At 39.0% G+C, this 13,219-nt stretch overlaps 3 protein-coding genes across 15 annotated transcripts in view; 2 read left to right on the top strand and 1 right to left on the bottom strand.

The window, feature by feature from the left end:
* The first annotated feature begins 2,020 nt into the window (after window positions 1-2,020).
* kdelr2a (KDEL endoplasmic reticulum protein retention receptor 2a) lies at window positions 2,021-5,369 on the top strand. The gene is made up of 6 exons (XM_046866621.1): window positions 2,021-2,074; window positions 2,697-3,083; window positions 4,070-4,170; window positions 4,264-4,422; window positions 4,507-4,759; window positions 5,101-5,369. The coding sequence occupies exons 2-6, from the start codon at window positions 2,993-2,995 to the stop codon at window positions 5,133-5,135; spliced, it is 639 nt and encodes a 212-aa protein (XP_046722577.1). The 5' UTR covers window positions 2,021-2,074; window positions 2,697-2,992; the 3' UTR covers window positions 5,136-5,369.
* Window positions 5,370-6,232: 863 nt separating this feature from the next.
* Window positions 6,233-9,746, bottom strand: LOC124397123 (lipid droplet assembly factor 1-A-like). 2 transcript variants are annotated; one of them, XM_046866624.1, is made up of 6 exons: window positions 9,183-9,746; window positions 8,859-8,869; window positions 8,638-8,712; window positions 7,872-8,040; window positions 7,623-7,761; window positions 6,233-7,546 (listed from the first exon to the last, which is right to left on the bottom strand). In XM_046866624.1, the coding sequence occupies exons 3-6, from the start codon at window positions 8,662-8,664 to the stop codon at window positions 7,486-7,488; spliced, it is 396 nt and encodes a 131-aa protein (XP_046722580.1). In that variant the 5' UTR covers window positions 8,665-8,712; window positions 8,859-8,869; window positions 9,183-9,746; the 3' UTR covers window positions 6,233-7,485. The 2 variants fall into 2 exon arrangements, with proteins under 2 accessions (XP_046722580.1, XP_046722579.1); XM_046866623.1 differs by lacking the exon at window positions 8,859-8,869 and having other exon boundaries at window positions 9,183-9,739.
* A 1,298-nt stretch (window positions 9,747-11,044) lies between these two features.
* spag9a (sperm associated antigen 9a) overlaps window positions 11,045-13,219 on the top strand; it is a 34,404-nt gene continuing 32,229 nt past the window's right edge. For 7 of the 12 annotated variants that reach the window (XM_046865851.1, XM_046865856.1, XM_046865854.1 and 4 more), the window contains exon 1: window positions 11,047-11,561. In XM_046865851.1, the coding sequence (XP_046721807.1) occupies window positions 11,262-11,561 (300 nt within the window). In that variant the 5' untranslated portion in view covers window positions 11,047-11,261. Of the gene's footprint in view, window positions 11,562-13,219 lie in introns of all 12 variants that reach the window. The other 5 variants (XM_046865853.1, XM_046865861.1, XM_046865863.1 and 2 more) reach the window with 3 other exon arrangements.

Below are 13,219 nucleotides of genomic sequence, written 5' to 3' on the forward strand. Positions count from 1 at the left end.
GTCCATCCTCTCCACTCCCATTGAAAATCCCAGCATCTTCAGCTTTGCTACCTCCAGCTCCACCTCCTGTCTTTTACTCAATGCCACTGTTTCTAAACCATACAACATCGCAGGTCTCACCACAGTCCCATAAACTTTCCCTTTCACTCTTGCAGATACCCTTCTATCACAAATCACTCCTGCCACTCTTCTCCACCCCCTCCACCCTGCCTGCACTTTTCTTTTCACTTCCCTTACACACTCTCTATTACTTTGCACTGTAGACACCAGGTACCTGAACTCCTCCACCTTCAGCACCTCTTCTCCCTGCAACCACCCCACTCCACTGCCCTCCCTCTCATTCACACACATGTACTCTGTCTTACTCCTACTGACTTTCATTCCCCTTCTCTCCAGCATGTACCTCCACCTCTCCATGCTCTTCTCAACCTGCTCCCTACTCTCACCACAAATCACAATATCATCCGCAAATATCATAGTCCATGGAAACTCCTGTCTGACCTTGTCTGTCAACCCTTACATATTTCTTTGCCACACCTGACTTCTTCATACAATACCACAACTCCTCACCCTGTAGTACAGTTGCTCTAGATCCACAAAAACACAAAATGCAACTCCTTCTGACCTTCTCTGTACTCTATACTTTCTGTACTCTATACTCCATCAACATTTTTAAAGCAAGTATTGCATCTGTGGTGCTCTTTTTTAGCATGAAACCATACTGTTGCTCACAGATGGTCACCTCTTTTCTCAGCCTGGCTTCTACTACTCTTTCCCATAACCACATTGTGTGACTGTTCAACTTTATTCCTCTGTAGTTACTACAGGTCTGCACATCTCCCTTATTCTTAAAAACCTGTACCAGCACACTCCTTCTCCATTCCTCAGGCATCCTCTCATCTTCCAAAATTTTGTTGAACAATTTGGTTAAAAACTCCACTGCCATCTCTCCTAAACATTTTCATGCTTCTACTGGTATGTCATCTGGTCCAACCGACGTTCCACTCTTCATCCTCTTAATAGCTGCTCTCACTTACTCCTTACTAATCCTGTCCACTTCCTGCTTCACAATATCCATCATCAGCTGCTCAAAATACTTACTCCACCTTCTTAACACACTCTCCTCTCTATTCATCCCTTTTCCATCTGCATCATTTTATTAAACAAATTTGCAGCACATTCTTCCCAGCTTGGCCCCTCTGCTTGGCCAATCGGTACAAATCCTTTGCTAAACTGTCCCTTGCCAACACCTTACTGTCTTCAATCTTATTCAGGTTGCATCTCCTGCATAGAATAGAATAGTCCACCTGTGTGCACCTTCCTCCACTCTAATACATCACCCTATGCTCCTCCTTCTTCTTAAAATAAGTATTTACCACTACCATTTCCATGCTTTTAGCAAAATCTACCACCATCTGCCCTTCCACATTACTCTCCTTAAGGCCATATCTACCCTTCACCTCCTCATCACCTCTGTTCTCTTCACCAACACGGTAATTGAAGTCTGCCCAATCTTCCATTCCTAGGAAACCCTTCTACCACTTTATCTAACTCACTCCTGAATTTTTTCTTCTCCTCCATCTGACAGCCCACTTGTGGAGCATAGGCACTGATGACATTCACTCTATCAGCAGCTCTCTTCACCTCCACTACACTCTTACTGTACTCTTCCCTCTGTGTCACCCCTACACAATTTATCTTTTCATCCACACCATGATAGAACAGTTTAAACCCACTTCCAATGTTCCTGGCCTTACTCCCTTTGTCGGAAAGATTCCCATTCAGTTGTATTTCCACGCTTCGCCACTAGAGGCAGATACACAGTTTACCACTGACATCACAGTGAACCGTTCTCCATCGAGAGTATAAAAGGCCAGAAACTGAGCAGCAGTGGTCATTCAGCATCACGCAACCTACCAAAAACATATAGTAGATGACAGCAAGAATCACACACAATCAATTCTAAACCCAGAAAAGTTTGAGTGTTTCCTGACAAGCTGGGGCGAGTACAATCTCCTGATCAGCACACACCAGATAGTGAAACTCCCTTACAATTGGTCCCTCAAGCTAGAGAGTAAACCTTCCTAATACCCTTTTTCCCAGCTATCTCTCCCCCTTTACCAGTCATAGTGCCAACATTAAAAGTGCCCACCCTAACCTCCACTCTCCTACACTTCTCCTTTCCCTGGTGTCTCTGTAGATGTCTTTTTTCTCTACTTTTACTCCTTTGGCCAACAGTAATTCAATTTCCACCAGTACCCTGTTGGCTAACAATACCTGTGTCGGACATTGGTTACCTGGGACCGACTGATCCAGTATGAAATTTTAGTTCATGATACTCATATTTGATTTGGAACATGTTTTATGTTGGATGCCTTTTTCTAATGCAACCCTCCCCAATTATCTGGGATTGGGACCGGCACTAAGAGTGCACTGACTTGTGCAACATTAATATCTAGGTTACTGTGTCTATTCACTCCATATCGAAAATAAGATTTTTTTTTTTTTTTTGCGCATGCATGAAAATGCTAAAGAATCATATATTATATATATAATTTTATTTGGCACATACACACTTAATTGTAGGATTAATAGATCATATCTATCTATCTATCTATCTATCTATCTATCTATCTATCTATCTATCTATCTATCTATCTATCTATCTATCTATTATTTATTTAATTTTTTTTTAGGTACCAGGTCTAAGCCGCCCAGACCCCTCCTCTCTCCCACCACCACCCCTGTGGGCGTGACCAAGCCACGCTCCGTCTTTAACTACTTTTCCCGGCTTGCATTGTAATTTAACTCTTGGCCACGTCCACCGGCCACGTCGCCCCGCATTCGCCATATTTCTCGGAGGAATGCGCTGGAAAAGTGTTGGAAATCGGTGCAAGCACGTTTCAGCCGTCTCGCGTTCGTAACAGCCGAGAGAAAACCGTCGTCTCGATTTGGCCTCCTGTAGGAACACTGCAAAAAAAAAAAAGCCACAATGAATATCTTTAGGCTGACCGGAGATCTGTCTCACTTAGCGGCAATCATCATTCTGCTGCTCAAAATCTGGAAAAGCCGCTCCTGTGCAGGTAAGCGGGGCAGCTAGAGGGGCACATTGGTGGGCTTTTTATATTTTATACACTGCTTTGGGGTTTTTATTTCTGTGGGGCTACAGACAAGAACATTTTCAGTTCATTTAAATAGAAAAGCAGTTCTTTCCTGTTTTGGCTAGTTTACTGTTAGCAGGCTAACTAAAGCTAACCAGTCAACAGCTTTTCGTTTGAATGAGCCCAAGTGAATTTTGATTGAATTGTGAAAGTCCTGATTGATGTAATTAGGAGGTAAAATACAGTGAATGTTGGGGTATATTGTTGGCACAGAGAAGTAATTTAGGGAGCTTAAACCTGAGGTTAATAAGTGAGCTAGTTAGCGAACACTAGCTAATGCTCAGGGATTCTCGTCAAAAGTAGCTCATATAAGAAATGCAAGATTTAATGGTGAAAATCGAACGATTGCTGCGATATTATCAGTCACAAAGATGGCAGTGAATGATGCCCTGATTTACGCTAACAAAAATTACATTATCTGAATATTTAGTTGTATTAAAGCTGCAATGTTGAGTGTCTTTTACATTTTCTGTCTCTCGCATTGTTATTTCTGCTGAATAGCTGATTTTTCTTGCAATAGAAAAGACCACGATCGCTTTGTTACTCTTTGATAACACTAAAACACCAACAATGCCTAATAGATAACGTCGATCAAGTCATGCCAAAGTGCAAACTACTCGAGTTTCCAGCTTTGCATTGCTTTCTAAAACCTGTTTGAATTGTGTGTAAATGAAAAGTTGGTAAAATACCTTCAGCATTAACTCGATCACTTCGGGATCTCCCGTGACGTGGCAGGACCTTATAGGCTTCATCACACTGCACTTCTATGCACATATCCTGGTTATCAGCATTACTGTTGTTGTTTTTTAGGCTTGGGTCATCGCATGAACATTTGCTTGCTGTCCATGTGCTGTCTCGTCTATGCATGCAAGCGTTGACTGGATTTTTTTTTTTTTTTGCATTTCTAGGAATCTCTGGGAAAAGCCAGATCCTCTTTGCATTGGTTTTCACAACACGTTATTTGGATCTGCTCACCTCCTTCATTTCTCTCTACAACACATGCATGAAGGTAAGCAGTTATTTGTATAATTTTTGTAGATGCAAACAATTTAGAGTTTGCATTCACCCCAGCGTTTATTCCCCCTTTACTTTCTCTTACTAGATCATCTACGTTGGATGCGCCTATGCCACTGTGTACCTAATCTACATGAAATTCAAGGCAACTTATGATGGAAACCATGACACCTTTAGAGTAGAGTTTCTAGTAGTTCCAGTGGGAGGCCTGGCCTTTTTGGTCAACCATGACTTTTCCCCTTTGGAGGTAGGTTACATGTAAAGGTCATTCTGTATGAATTGATTTTGCATACCAGAAAGGAGGCAAACTGTCCCTATGTTATGAAATCAGATCCTGTGGACCTTCTCCATCTACCTGGAGTCAGTGGCCATCCTGCCTCAGCTCTTCCTGATCAGTAAGACCGGAGAGGCTGAAACAATCACCACCCACTATCTGTTCTGCCTGGGTGTCTACCGTGCCCTCTATCTCTTCAACTGGATTTGGAGGTTCTACTTTGAGGGCTTCTTTGACATGATTGCCATTGTGGCTGGGGTGGTCCAGACCATCTTGTATTGTGACTTTTTCTACCTTTATGTCACAAAAGGTAAGGACAAGAAGTTAAAACAAAACAAAACAGAGAGAGTAAATCGCTTAGTGATTTGTTGTCGGGTTCAAAACTCCACTTCTGGGGAACCAGTGTCCTGCATTGAATTGAGTTTTTGCTTCTCCTACCATACCTGATCCAGGTCATGATTGTCGTAATTATCTTATCAGTTGGCTTGAATGGGACAGTTTCCCAGGACTGGAGTTGAGAACACCCTTTATTCAAAGGGTCATGTTACTTAAAAACAAATGACAGTCCGATGAGCTATGGTGATAATTGATTGGGGAACAAAGCTGTTTGATTAAGACCCTGTTCTGCCATTATTTTTGTGGTCCATACAGTGCTGAAAGGAAAGAAGTTAAGCTTGCCAGCATAAGTGCCAAAGAACAGAAGACCTGTGTCACCATTCAGACTCATATGGGGGGCACGGGCCAGCAATGCCACAGCAAGAGGCCGAAGACAGAAAGCGCATGTGAAACTGCAGCTATTTGTGAAAATGTCATCTGGATAGAAAAAAACGACAGCACAATGACTGCAATGAGGACTTCTCGTGGATTTGGCAATGGAAATTTTTGTTTTCAGCATCTTGCAATACCTTTTTAGTGCTGTTTAAAAAAAAAAAAAAAGTAAACCTACTTTTCTATGTGAGGTGTTCCACAAGTTTAAACATTTAATGTTAGATTGGCCAGATTAAACACACCCTTTAACTCCTACTACAAGTACTTTTGAAATTTTTATTTGTGGTCCTACAGTTTCTAGAAGTCTCGGATCAGGTAAAGTTTGTTATTTGACATAAGTGACATTCTTATCCACAGAATTTTTTGAAACCATCTAATTTTTCACTGTAACATGAAATTGCTTTAGACTCCGAAGGCCTTTCCATGTTCATAAATACACAAATGCCTTTTATTCAGTTAAACAGCATTATAGACACTATATAAGCAGAAATGTCTTTTAAAATGAGTGTTTTGTACTGCCAAATCATTCAGCACTGATTATTCAATATATTGGCTCCAAATTATTCTGGATTTTGTATCTCTGTTAAGGCTGTAGTCATCAGTACTCATGATGTAATGCACAACACAGGACAAGATAATATTAATAGTAGTATAATTGAGTATTTTGTGCTTTAGATGCAATAATTTATCAACAAAGCCCATGGAATTTAATATGGTGTGCATATTATCAAAAAGATCTGGAGAGAGTGAATGTGTGTGTTTGTGTATATATACAGATTTCATAGAACATGTGTTTTTGTTTTGGATACTTATTCATATATTCAGTATGCTTGATGTCCCCCTTCATGAGTCATTCTGCTAGGGTTTTCATTTTTGTTGAGTTTTTACTTTATCGCCTCCAATAAAAAAATTTTTTACAGGCCAATTCTTTTTTTTGTTGTGTAACCCTCATTTTGCCTTTTTTCAAAATATTAATGCAGTTGAGGTTTCACACTATTTAATCAAAACATGGAAATTTCAATTTAACATGGTTTATTTATAATGAAAAGGCTTTTAGCTCGTTCTTTTAATAACTAAATTGTGTCTTACAACATAGATGTAGGATGTGAAGAATTTTTAGCAAATTCAAGTGTAGATGTGTGCAACAGTTACACATACAGTGCATTCAAGAACATAAGCAAAAATCCTTTATAATAAACTACAGTAAAAGCAGGAAGTAAATATTGCTGGAAAAAAAGAAAAAGTAAAAAAAAAAAGTAGGCATCAGATACCCACGTGTAAATGTTGACCTATACAAATATAAGCATTAATCTCACAGACCTCACTGATTACCTGGAATAACAGCAATCTTACATTTCTTTTAAAAGGATATGTACTCTGCAACATTACAAAAATTGTCCAGGAATGGGTTGACAGGTCAATATTATTTTATGTATCATATACACTGATCAGCCATAACATCAAAACCACTGGCCGGTGAAGTAAATTACAGCGATTATCTTGTTAAAAGGGGTCCTCCCCGGGTTGTTGAAGTGGATGTGGGCAGACGGGCAAGCATACAAGTGATTGACAAATTGTGATGGAAAGATGATGCCAGAGTATCCCCGAAATTAGCACTTGTGGAAAATAAAATCAATCATGCTTGTGTGTAGTGATGGCTAGTTTGGCTGATTCAAACGCACATCGACTGAAACTCAAATTGATTAAAAGGTTACAGATGGCTACAATAGAAATCACAACACTTGTATAGTGCTGTGTATAGTGTACAGCCCTGGGTAGCTAAAATATGTGCGAGCATCAGAACTAGACAATAGACTTATTGGAAAAAGGTGGTCTGATCTGATGAATGAAGAATTTTTTAACATTAGGTGATTGGGCGATCAGGCATCTGTGGAACGCGCTGGACAAACAAGTCTGGTCCACGGAGACCCCACCTTGCAAGTTAAAGAATGTAAAAGACCTTCTAACATCCTGGTGCCAGATACCACAACACACCTTTAGGTCTTGGAGTCACTGTCTTGATGAGGCTTAAGGCACACTATTAAGCATGTTATGGCTGGTCAGTATATGTAAGGGTATAACACAATAGGGTATGCTGTTTCTGGCAATAAAATATCAAATCTACTCATAAAAAAGTAAAAATGTAAAAGATTTAAAGGTAACAAATATTTTTGTTTTTTGAATGCCATCGCACACTGACTGAAATATAAGATGTAATAAATAGAGAAGATAGGGTGTGCAACCTTAATGCATTGACTGTATTACCACTCAGTCATTTAGGTCTTTTTTTGTCTCCATGTCTCCTGCGGAAACTGTCTTTTCAGGTACTCTATTGGGCAGAAGGAAAATATTAGGCATAAGACATTGGTGTAAGAATGTTAAGTAACTTTGGGGAGATAAGGTACCTGGGAATTAAAGAGTAATTCTGGATATGTGAGCCAATAATATACAGGATGCTTAGCACACAAGAGATCCAGAAGGCCACTAGCGCAAGACAGCAGAGAACGCAAAGCAAGATGACTCCTCCAATAGTCAGCAGGAATACTGTAGAGAAAATATGGACAGTAAAGTAATGTGAGCAGTAAGTGAGAACTGGTCCACTAAAACAACATCCTGTCTAAGGGTTTATTTGCACTCTTGGACGCATCCCTTACTTTCAACAAAGATGCTATACGCCGTAATAGTGATGAGTGTAACAACAGCAAACGCAAGGAAAAGCCCAACAGGTACTGAGGCTGTTACCGCAAAGACCAGCAGCACCAGTGTGATGAAGGGGTGGTCACTCAGATACTTTCCCGCATTGCTGTTCAAGAAGACAGCGATCTAGAAAAAGGATGAGAAACTTAAATCATTCTTTATTATAACAATGGTTGCAAAGGTCGTCTTTTGTACATACATTTCACAAAATATTAAATAGAAAGGGGTTCCAATTGTTAAGTTTATATTTATTAGCTGTTAAGGAGACATTTTATGTTTAAAAATATAGTTTAGAAACTTTTTTTTGCATGGTCATATTGGTCTATTTTCATTATTGCCGGTTGGTTATTTAATGACTACTGATAACTGTGCACATGAGATGTAGCTCTTGCTTTTTTGTCTTTAGTGCCAACAAAAATGGATTTAATTGTACTCGAACTAATACCTCAGAACTGCTCCATCTGGGTCTTTTCTGTGTTTCTACTCTAGACATTTGGGTCTTTTCTGGGTTTCTACTCTAATTTGCCTCGAAATGTGAACAAATCTAAGAACGGTGTCCTATGATAAACCAGTGTCCCATCTAGGGGGTATTCCCAGTTTTGTCTCAGATGAATGAATGAAAAAACTAATGAACACCTGTATCACTACAAGGCAGCATGTCTGACTTGTTGAATGGGACAAAATTCCCCTTAATGCATATATAATTTTATTAAAACTTTATACCTTGGATTCCCATTTGAAGTCCTCCATTAAACCTCACATTTTAATGGAACGCCTTCAGCAGCAGCACTTCATTTCCTTTGGAAAGATTTGTAAAGGATTTACAGTTAAAAAATAAATGCATATTATATATATCTTTTATATATATATATATATATATATATATATATATATATATATATATATATATATATATATATATATTTAATGTTTCAGTATCGAACCTGAGCTCCTTCTGAAGTAGCATTAGCGACCAAAAAGTTCAGTATGAGTAGGAAGCGCTTGAAGAAAATATGGATTAAACACTTTCCTTGTAGTCTGTTTTAAGGTCTACGGTTAATAGTTTTAGTCTTCAAATTTATTCATTATGCTAAAAATGTTGTATAGATAAACTGTGCAGCAACAGCAGTTATATTTAACAGTGGTAATAATGTCGAGTCCTTCCTGACTTTCTTCATTGCGCCCTCGACAACAACAACACAGTCAGTCTGACAAGCACACCAACACCCTCACAGTAAACAGAATGTAAAAGAAAGTAATACAGATACCTGCTCATATGAAAAACCCAATTTCTTTAACTTTAAAAAAAGGTTTAAATAAAATGGCCAGGTTTTCAAAAGTAAGAATTTAGTCGTGTTTTCTAAAACAAGCCACCCGTATTTAGAACGACGCCTCCTCCTCCTCCGCCACCATGAAGTCGTCCATCGATTGGACGTAGAGAAAGAAAAAGACAATGAAATTGGAGAACAAAATAACCAAGAAAAACTCTAATACATTTCTCACCAATCCTTTAATTAATGCATGTATTAGTGTTAGTGTTAACTCATACTAGTTCTCTAAACACACTATGTTTTCTGTTCAGTATCTACATGATCTTCACAATGTGAGGTACACGGAATGTCTTTGTCTGGGTTTACACTTCTCTGGTTACCATGTCTTCTTACCCAATCAAGAACAGTTTTAGCTCAGGTCTTTTTTCAGTGTGTATATATACTTGTCTGTAATCTGCATTAAACTGAAGAACATATTCGCCATTCTGTGTGTTGTGCGATTCTTCCCTAATATGAAAACACACCACGGGCATCGTAGAAATCGTACAAATCTGCGACTCGTTCATTAATGGACAGAAATTGTGTTAACTTATAATAACTTCTACAAGCAAATAAAGATGCTTTAAAATACATTTTTAATTTGTACGGACCCATCCCGGGTTATTATGTTTCAAAGTACTTGTTTCATAGTCTTTGCTTGACGGCCACTCAAACATCCAATCAATGGGCAGCTTTTAGGAAATACTGACCAATCAAAGTGTCAGAATCGCAGAGGGCGGGTTTGGTGGAACGACGGGTAGGGAAAAAAATACATTCGCTGCCGGGTTCAGTGTATGAATAAAATATATATATTTTAAGAAAAGACACCACCTAGAGGTCAATCCGGAACATTTCATGTGTTCAGGAAAACTTTGATTACATTAAAGTAGGAAGTGGCCTTGATTTTGATCAATAATTTAAACTTATATACCAATTAAAAATAAAATCACTGAATTTATTTCAAAACATTACTCTACTGATGCAATAATGTGGAACATAAACTATAATTGAAGAACATAGCTTGCGTTTTTTTGTGATTTCACTTTTTTTTTTGCTGAACAAAACTGATGCTTTTCTAACCACAGCAATTATTCGATATGATCCGAAAATGGTTCTTCTACATTAGGATTGTGTAAAAGTCAATGCATTTCAGGAGATTTGGCTTTACTTCCTGTTACAAAACCTTAATGTGTTTGTAGGTCTTAACTAAGACTGTTAAAGCAGAATTAGGATAAAAAATACCACCACATTAACCATATACATGAACACCCTCTCCCCTCCCATGTATACATATATAAGGATACTACTACTACTACTACTGCTAATAATAATAATAATAATAATAATAATAATAATAATAATAATAATAATACAACGGTAATACCGTATTAATTACCGCATTTTTGTAATTTGCTATTTTTACTCTCATTCTTGTTGAATGATTCGGATAATGATTATTGTTGATTGATTGATTGATTGATTGGTATCTTTGATGATGATTATGATGATGGTTAATGGGCTTATTATTGGTATGTTTGATGATGATTATTAGTGTTCATATTATTATAATTATTTTTATTTTTATTATTATTATTATTAGTAGTAGTAGTAGTATTGTCGTTGATAATCATGGCTGTTGTTCGTATAATGATGATGATGATGATAGTTAATTATTATTATTATTATTATTATTATTATTTGTACTATTATTATTAATATTGCTATTATTATAATTATTATTAGTACTATATGTCCTTCGTGAACGCTGGGAACTGAATCCCGAAGAGCGCACTGTGAGGGCGTGACGTCACCGGCGATGGTGTGGTCAGCTGTTGTGAGCCGAGACCACGGGGAGGAAAAGCAGATATTCCACGTAACGGCCCGAGCGGCGGTGACTTCCCGGCAAAGCCCGTGGAGATTTCGTGATTTTTACTGTGCCACGTTGACCTCCACGGAGACAGCAAAGAAGCTGGTCGCTGAGAAAAAAAAAACAAGCAATAGAGATCGGCTTTGTTTTGCGCCAGGAAGGGAAAGAAAATGGAGCTGGAGGACGGAATGGTGTACCAGGACGACCCGGGCACGTCGGCGATCATGTCGGAGCGCGTGTCGGGCCTGGCCAGCTCCATCTACCGCGAGTTTGAGCGCCTCATCGGCAAATACGACGAGGACGTGGTTAAGGAGCTGATGCCGCTCGTCGTGGCCGTGCTCGAGAACCTGGACTCGGTGTTCGCTGAGAATCAGGAGCACGAAGTGGAACTGGAACTGCTTAAAGAGGACAACGAGCAGCTCATCACGCAGTACGAGCGCGAGAAGGCGCTCAGGAAGCACGCCGAGGAGGTGAGCCTTGTCCGGCGATGCTCTCCGAGAGATCAGCGTCCTTTGTTTTGCTTTGCCACATCTGCCACTTGCTCCGTGCACGTGCGCGCGTGTCTGCTTGTGTATGTGTGTGTCTGTGTGTGTTGAGCTTTTATCAACAAAACTCCAGTGATTCCTGACATCCACATTAATGGAAATGTTCTCAGGCCTTTCACAGAACGGAAGTTGGACGCGTTTTTTTCTTGTAGAATACATGCTTTGTTTACAAGCCCTTATTATTATTTATCCCTGTGCTGCACATGGTCTAGAGGCGCGATCAGAGTCTAATAATGGGCTAGGAATCGATTGGTAAACAGGAATAACGTGGTGACACAAGGCAGCTGTTACTACTTTGAGATAAAAATACATTCTGTTCCCTCATGCTGTCAGAAGGCACAGCTTGAGGAAGACAGACAGACAGACAGACAGGCAGACAGAGTCTCTGTGACTGAGCAGTGTCTGGCTAGGCCACTAAACATTCTGAAATGCATCACTTTATTTGCGCTTACATTTCCCATCCAGTTTGAATTCCAATGTTCTTACTGGTAAAGACATTACATCTTTTGACCAGTGCCACAATCCTGAACATAGTTGTGAATTTAGCATTGATAAAATAAACTCACTCTCCACTGTCCATTCATCTTCAAACATTAAGTCAGAATCATCATTTCACTAATGAACCATAAGGGTGAATAAAATGATCAATCGCCAGTAGTCTGAAAATCCCCCCTTTACTAAAAGTTGGTTTAAGTTTAAAAACTGGAGTCTCTGAACACCATTAAATACCTTCAGTAATTTTTAGCTGCTGATTTGAGCCGTGATGACACCTGGTCTACAGAGTTCTTATGTCATCACGGGTTAAAGTTGGGGTGTCCAAACATGATTTGGAATATTTGGATTTGGGTAGCTGTCAATAAATCTGTCCCATCTTGTCTACGTGGCTCCCAATTATCAGTAAACCGGAGAAAAAATAATAATCTTAAATAATACAGCCAATCCTTTTGTCTTTCATGGTTCAGAGTTTCTAGCTTGGGTGGGAAATGTGTACATACAGTCATGTGAAAATAAAGTACACCCTCTATGAATTCTCTGGTTTTGTGTATCAGAGCATAATAAAAAATTATCTAGTTCTTGTCTGGTCTTAGGATGAGGTAAATACAATCCCAGATAAACACCACCACATGACATTACACAATCTTATTATTATTATTTATTTATATTTTTTATACAAAAATCAAGCTAAAATGGAAAACCCATGTGTGAAAAGCTAAGTACACCTGTACTGCTTCAATAGTACTGCTGAGTGAACTGCTACTGAACTGCTCATCAGCAAGTGTGACCACTACTATAAAAGCCAAAGTTATGGTACTTTGCTGGTCTGGAGCTTTCAGGCGTGGGTAAACACAACGCCAAGTTGGCTTTAGCAATGATCTTTGAGGAGCAATTGTTGCTTCCCATTTATCTGGGAAGGATTATAAAGCCATTTTCAAAACAATTTCAAATCCATTACTTTACAGTGAGGCAGATTATTCACAAGTGGAAAACATTTAAGAAAGTTGCCAATTTTCTGAGGAGTGGATATCCCAGCAAATTCACCCCAAAGCCAGACTGTGCAATGCTCAGACAAACTGCAACACGTT

This window comes from Silurus meridionalis, chromosome 14 (assembly GCF_014805685.1).
Source record: "Silurus meridionalis isolate SWU-2019-XX chromosome 14, ASM1480568v1, whole genome shotgun sequence".
Taxonomy (NCBI): domain Eukaryota; kingdom Metazoa; phylum Chordata; class Actinopteri; order Siluriformes; family Siluridae; genus Silurus; species Silurus meridionalis.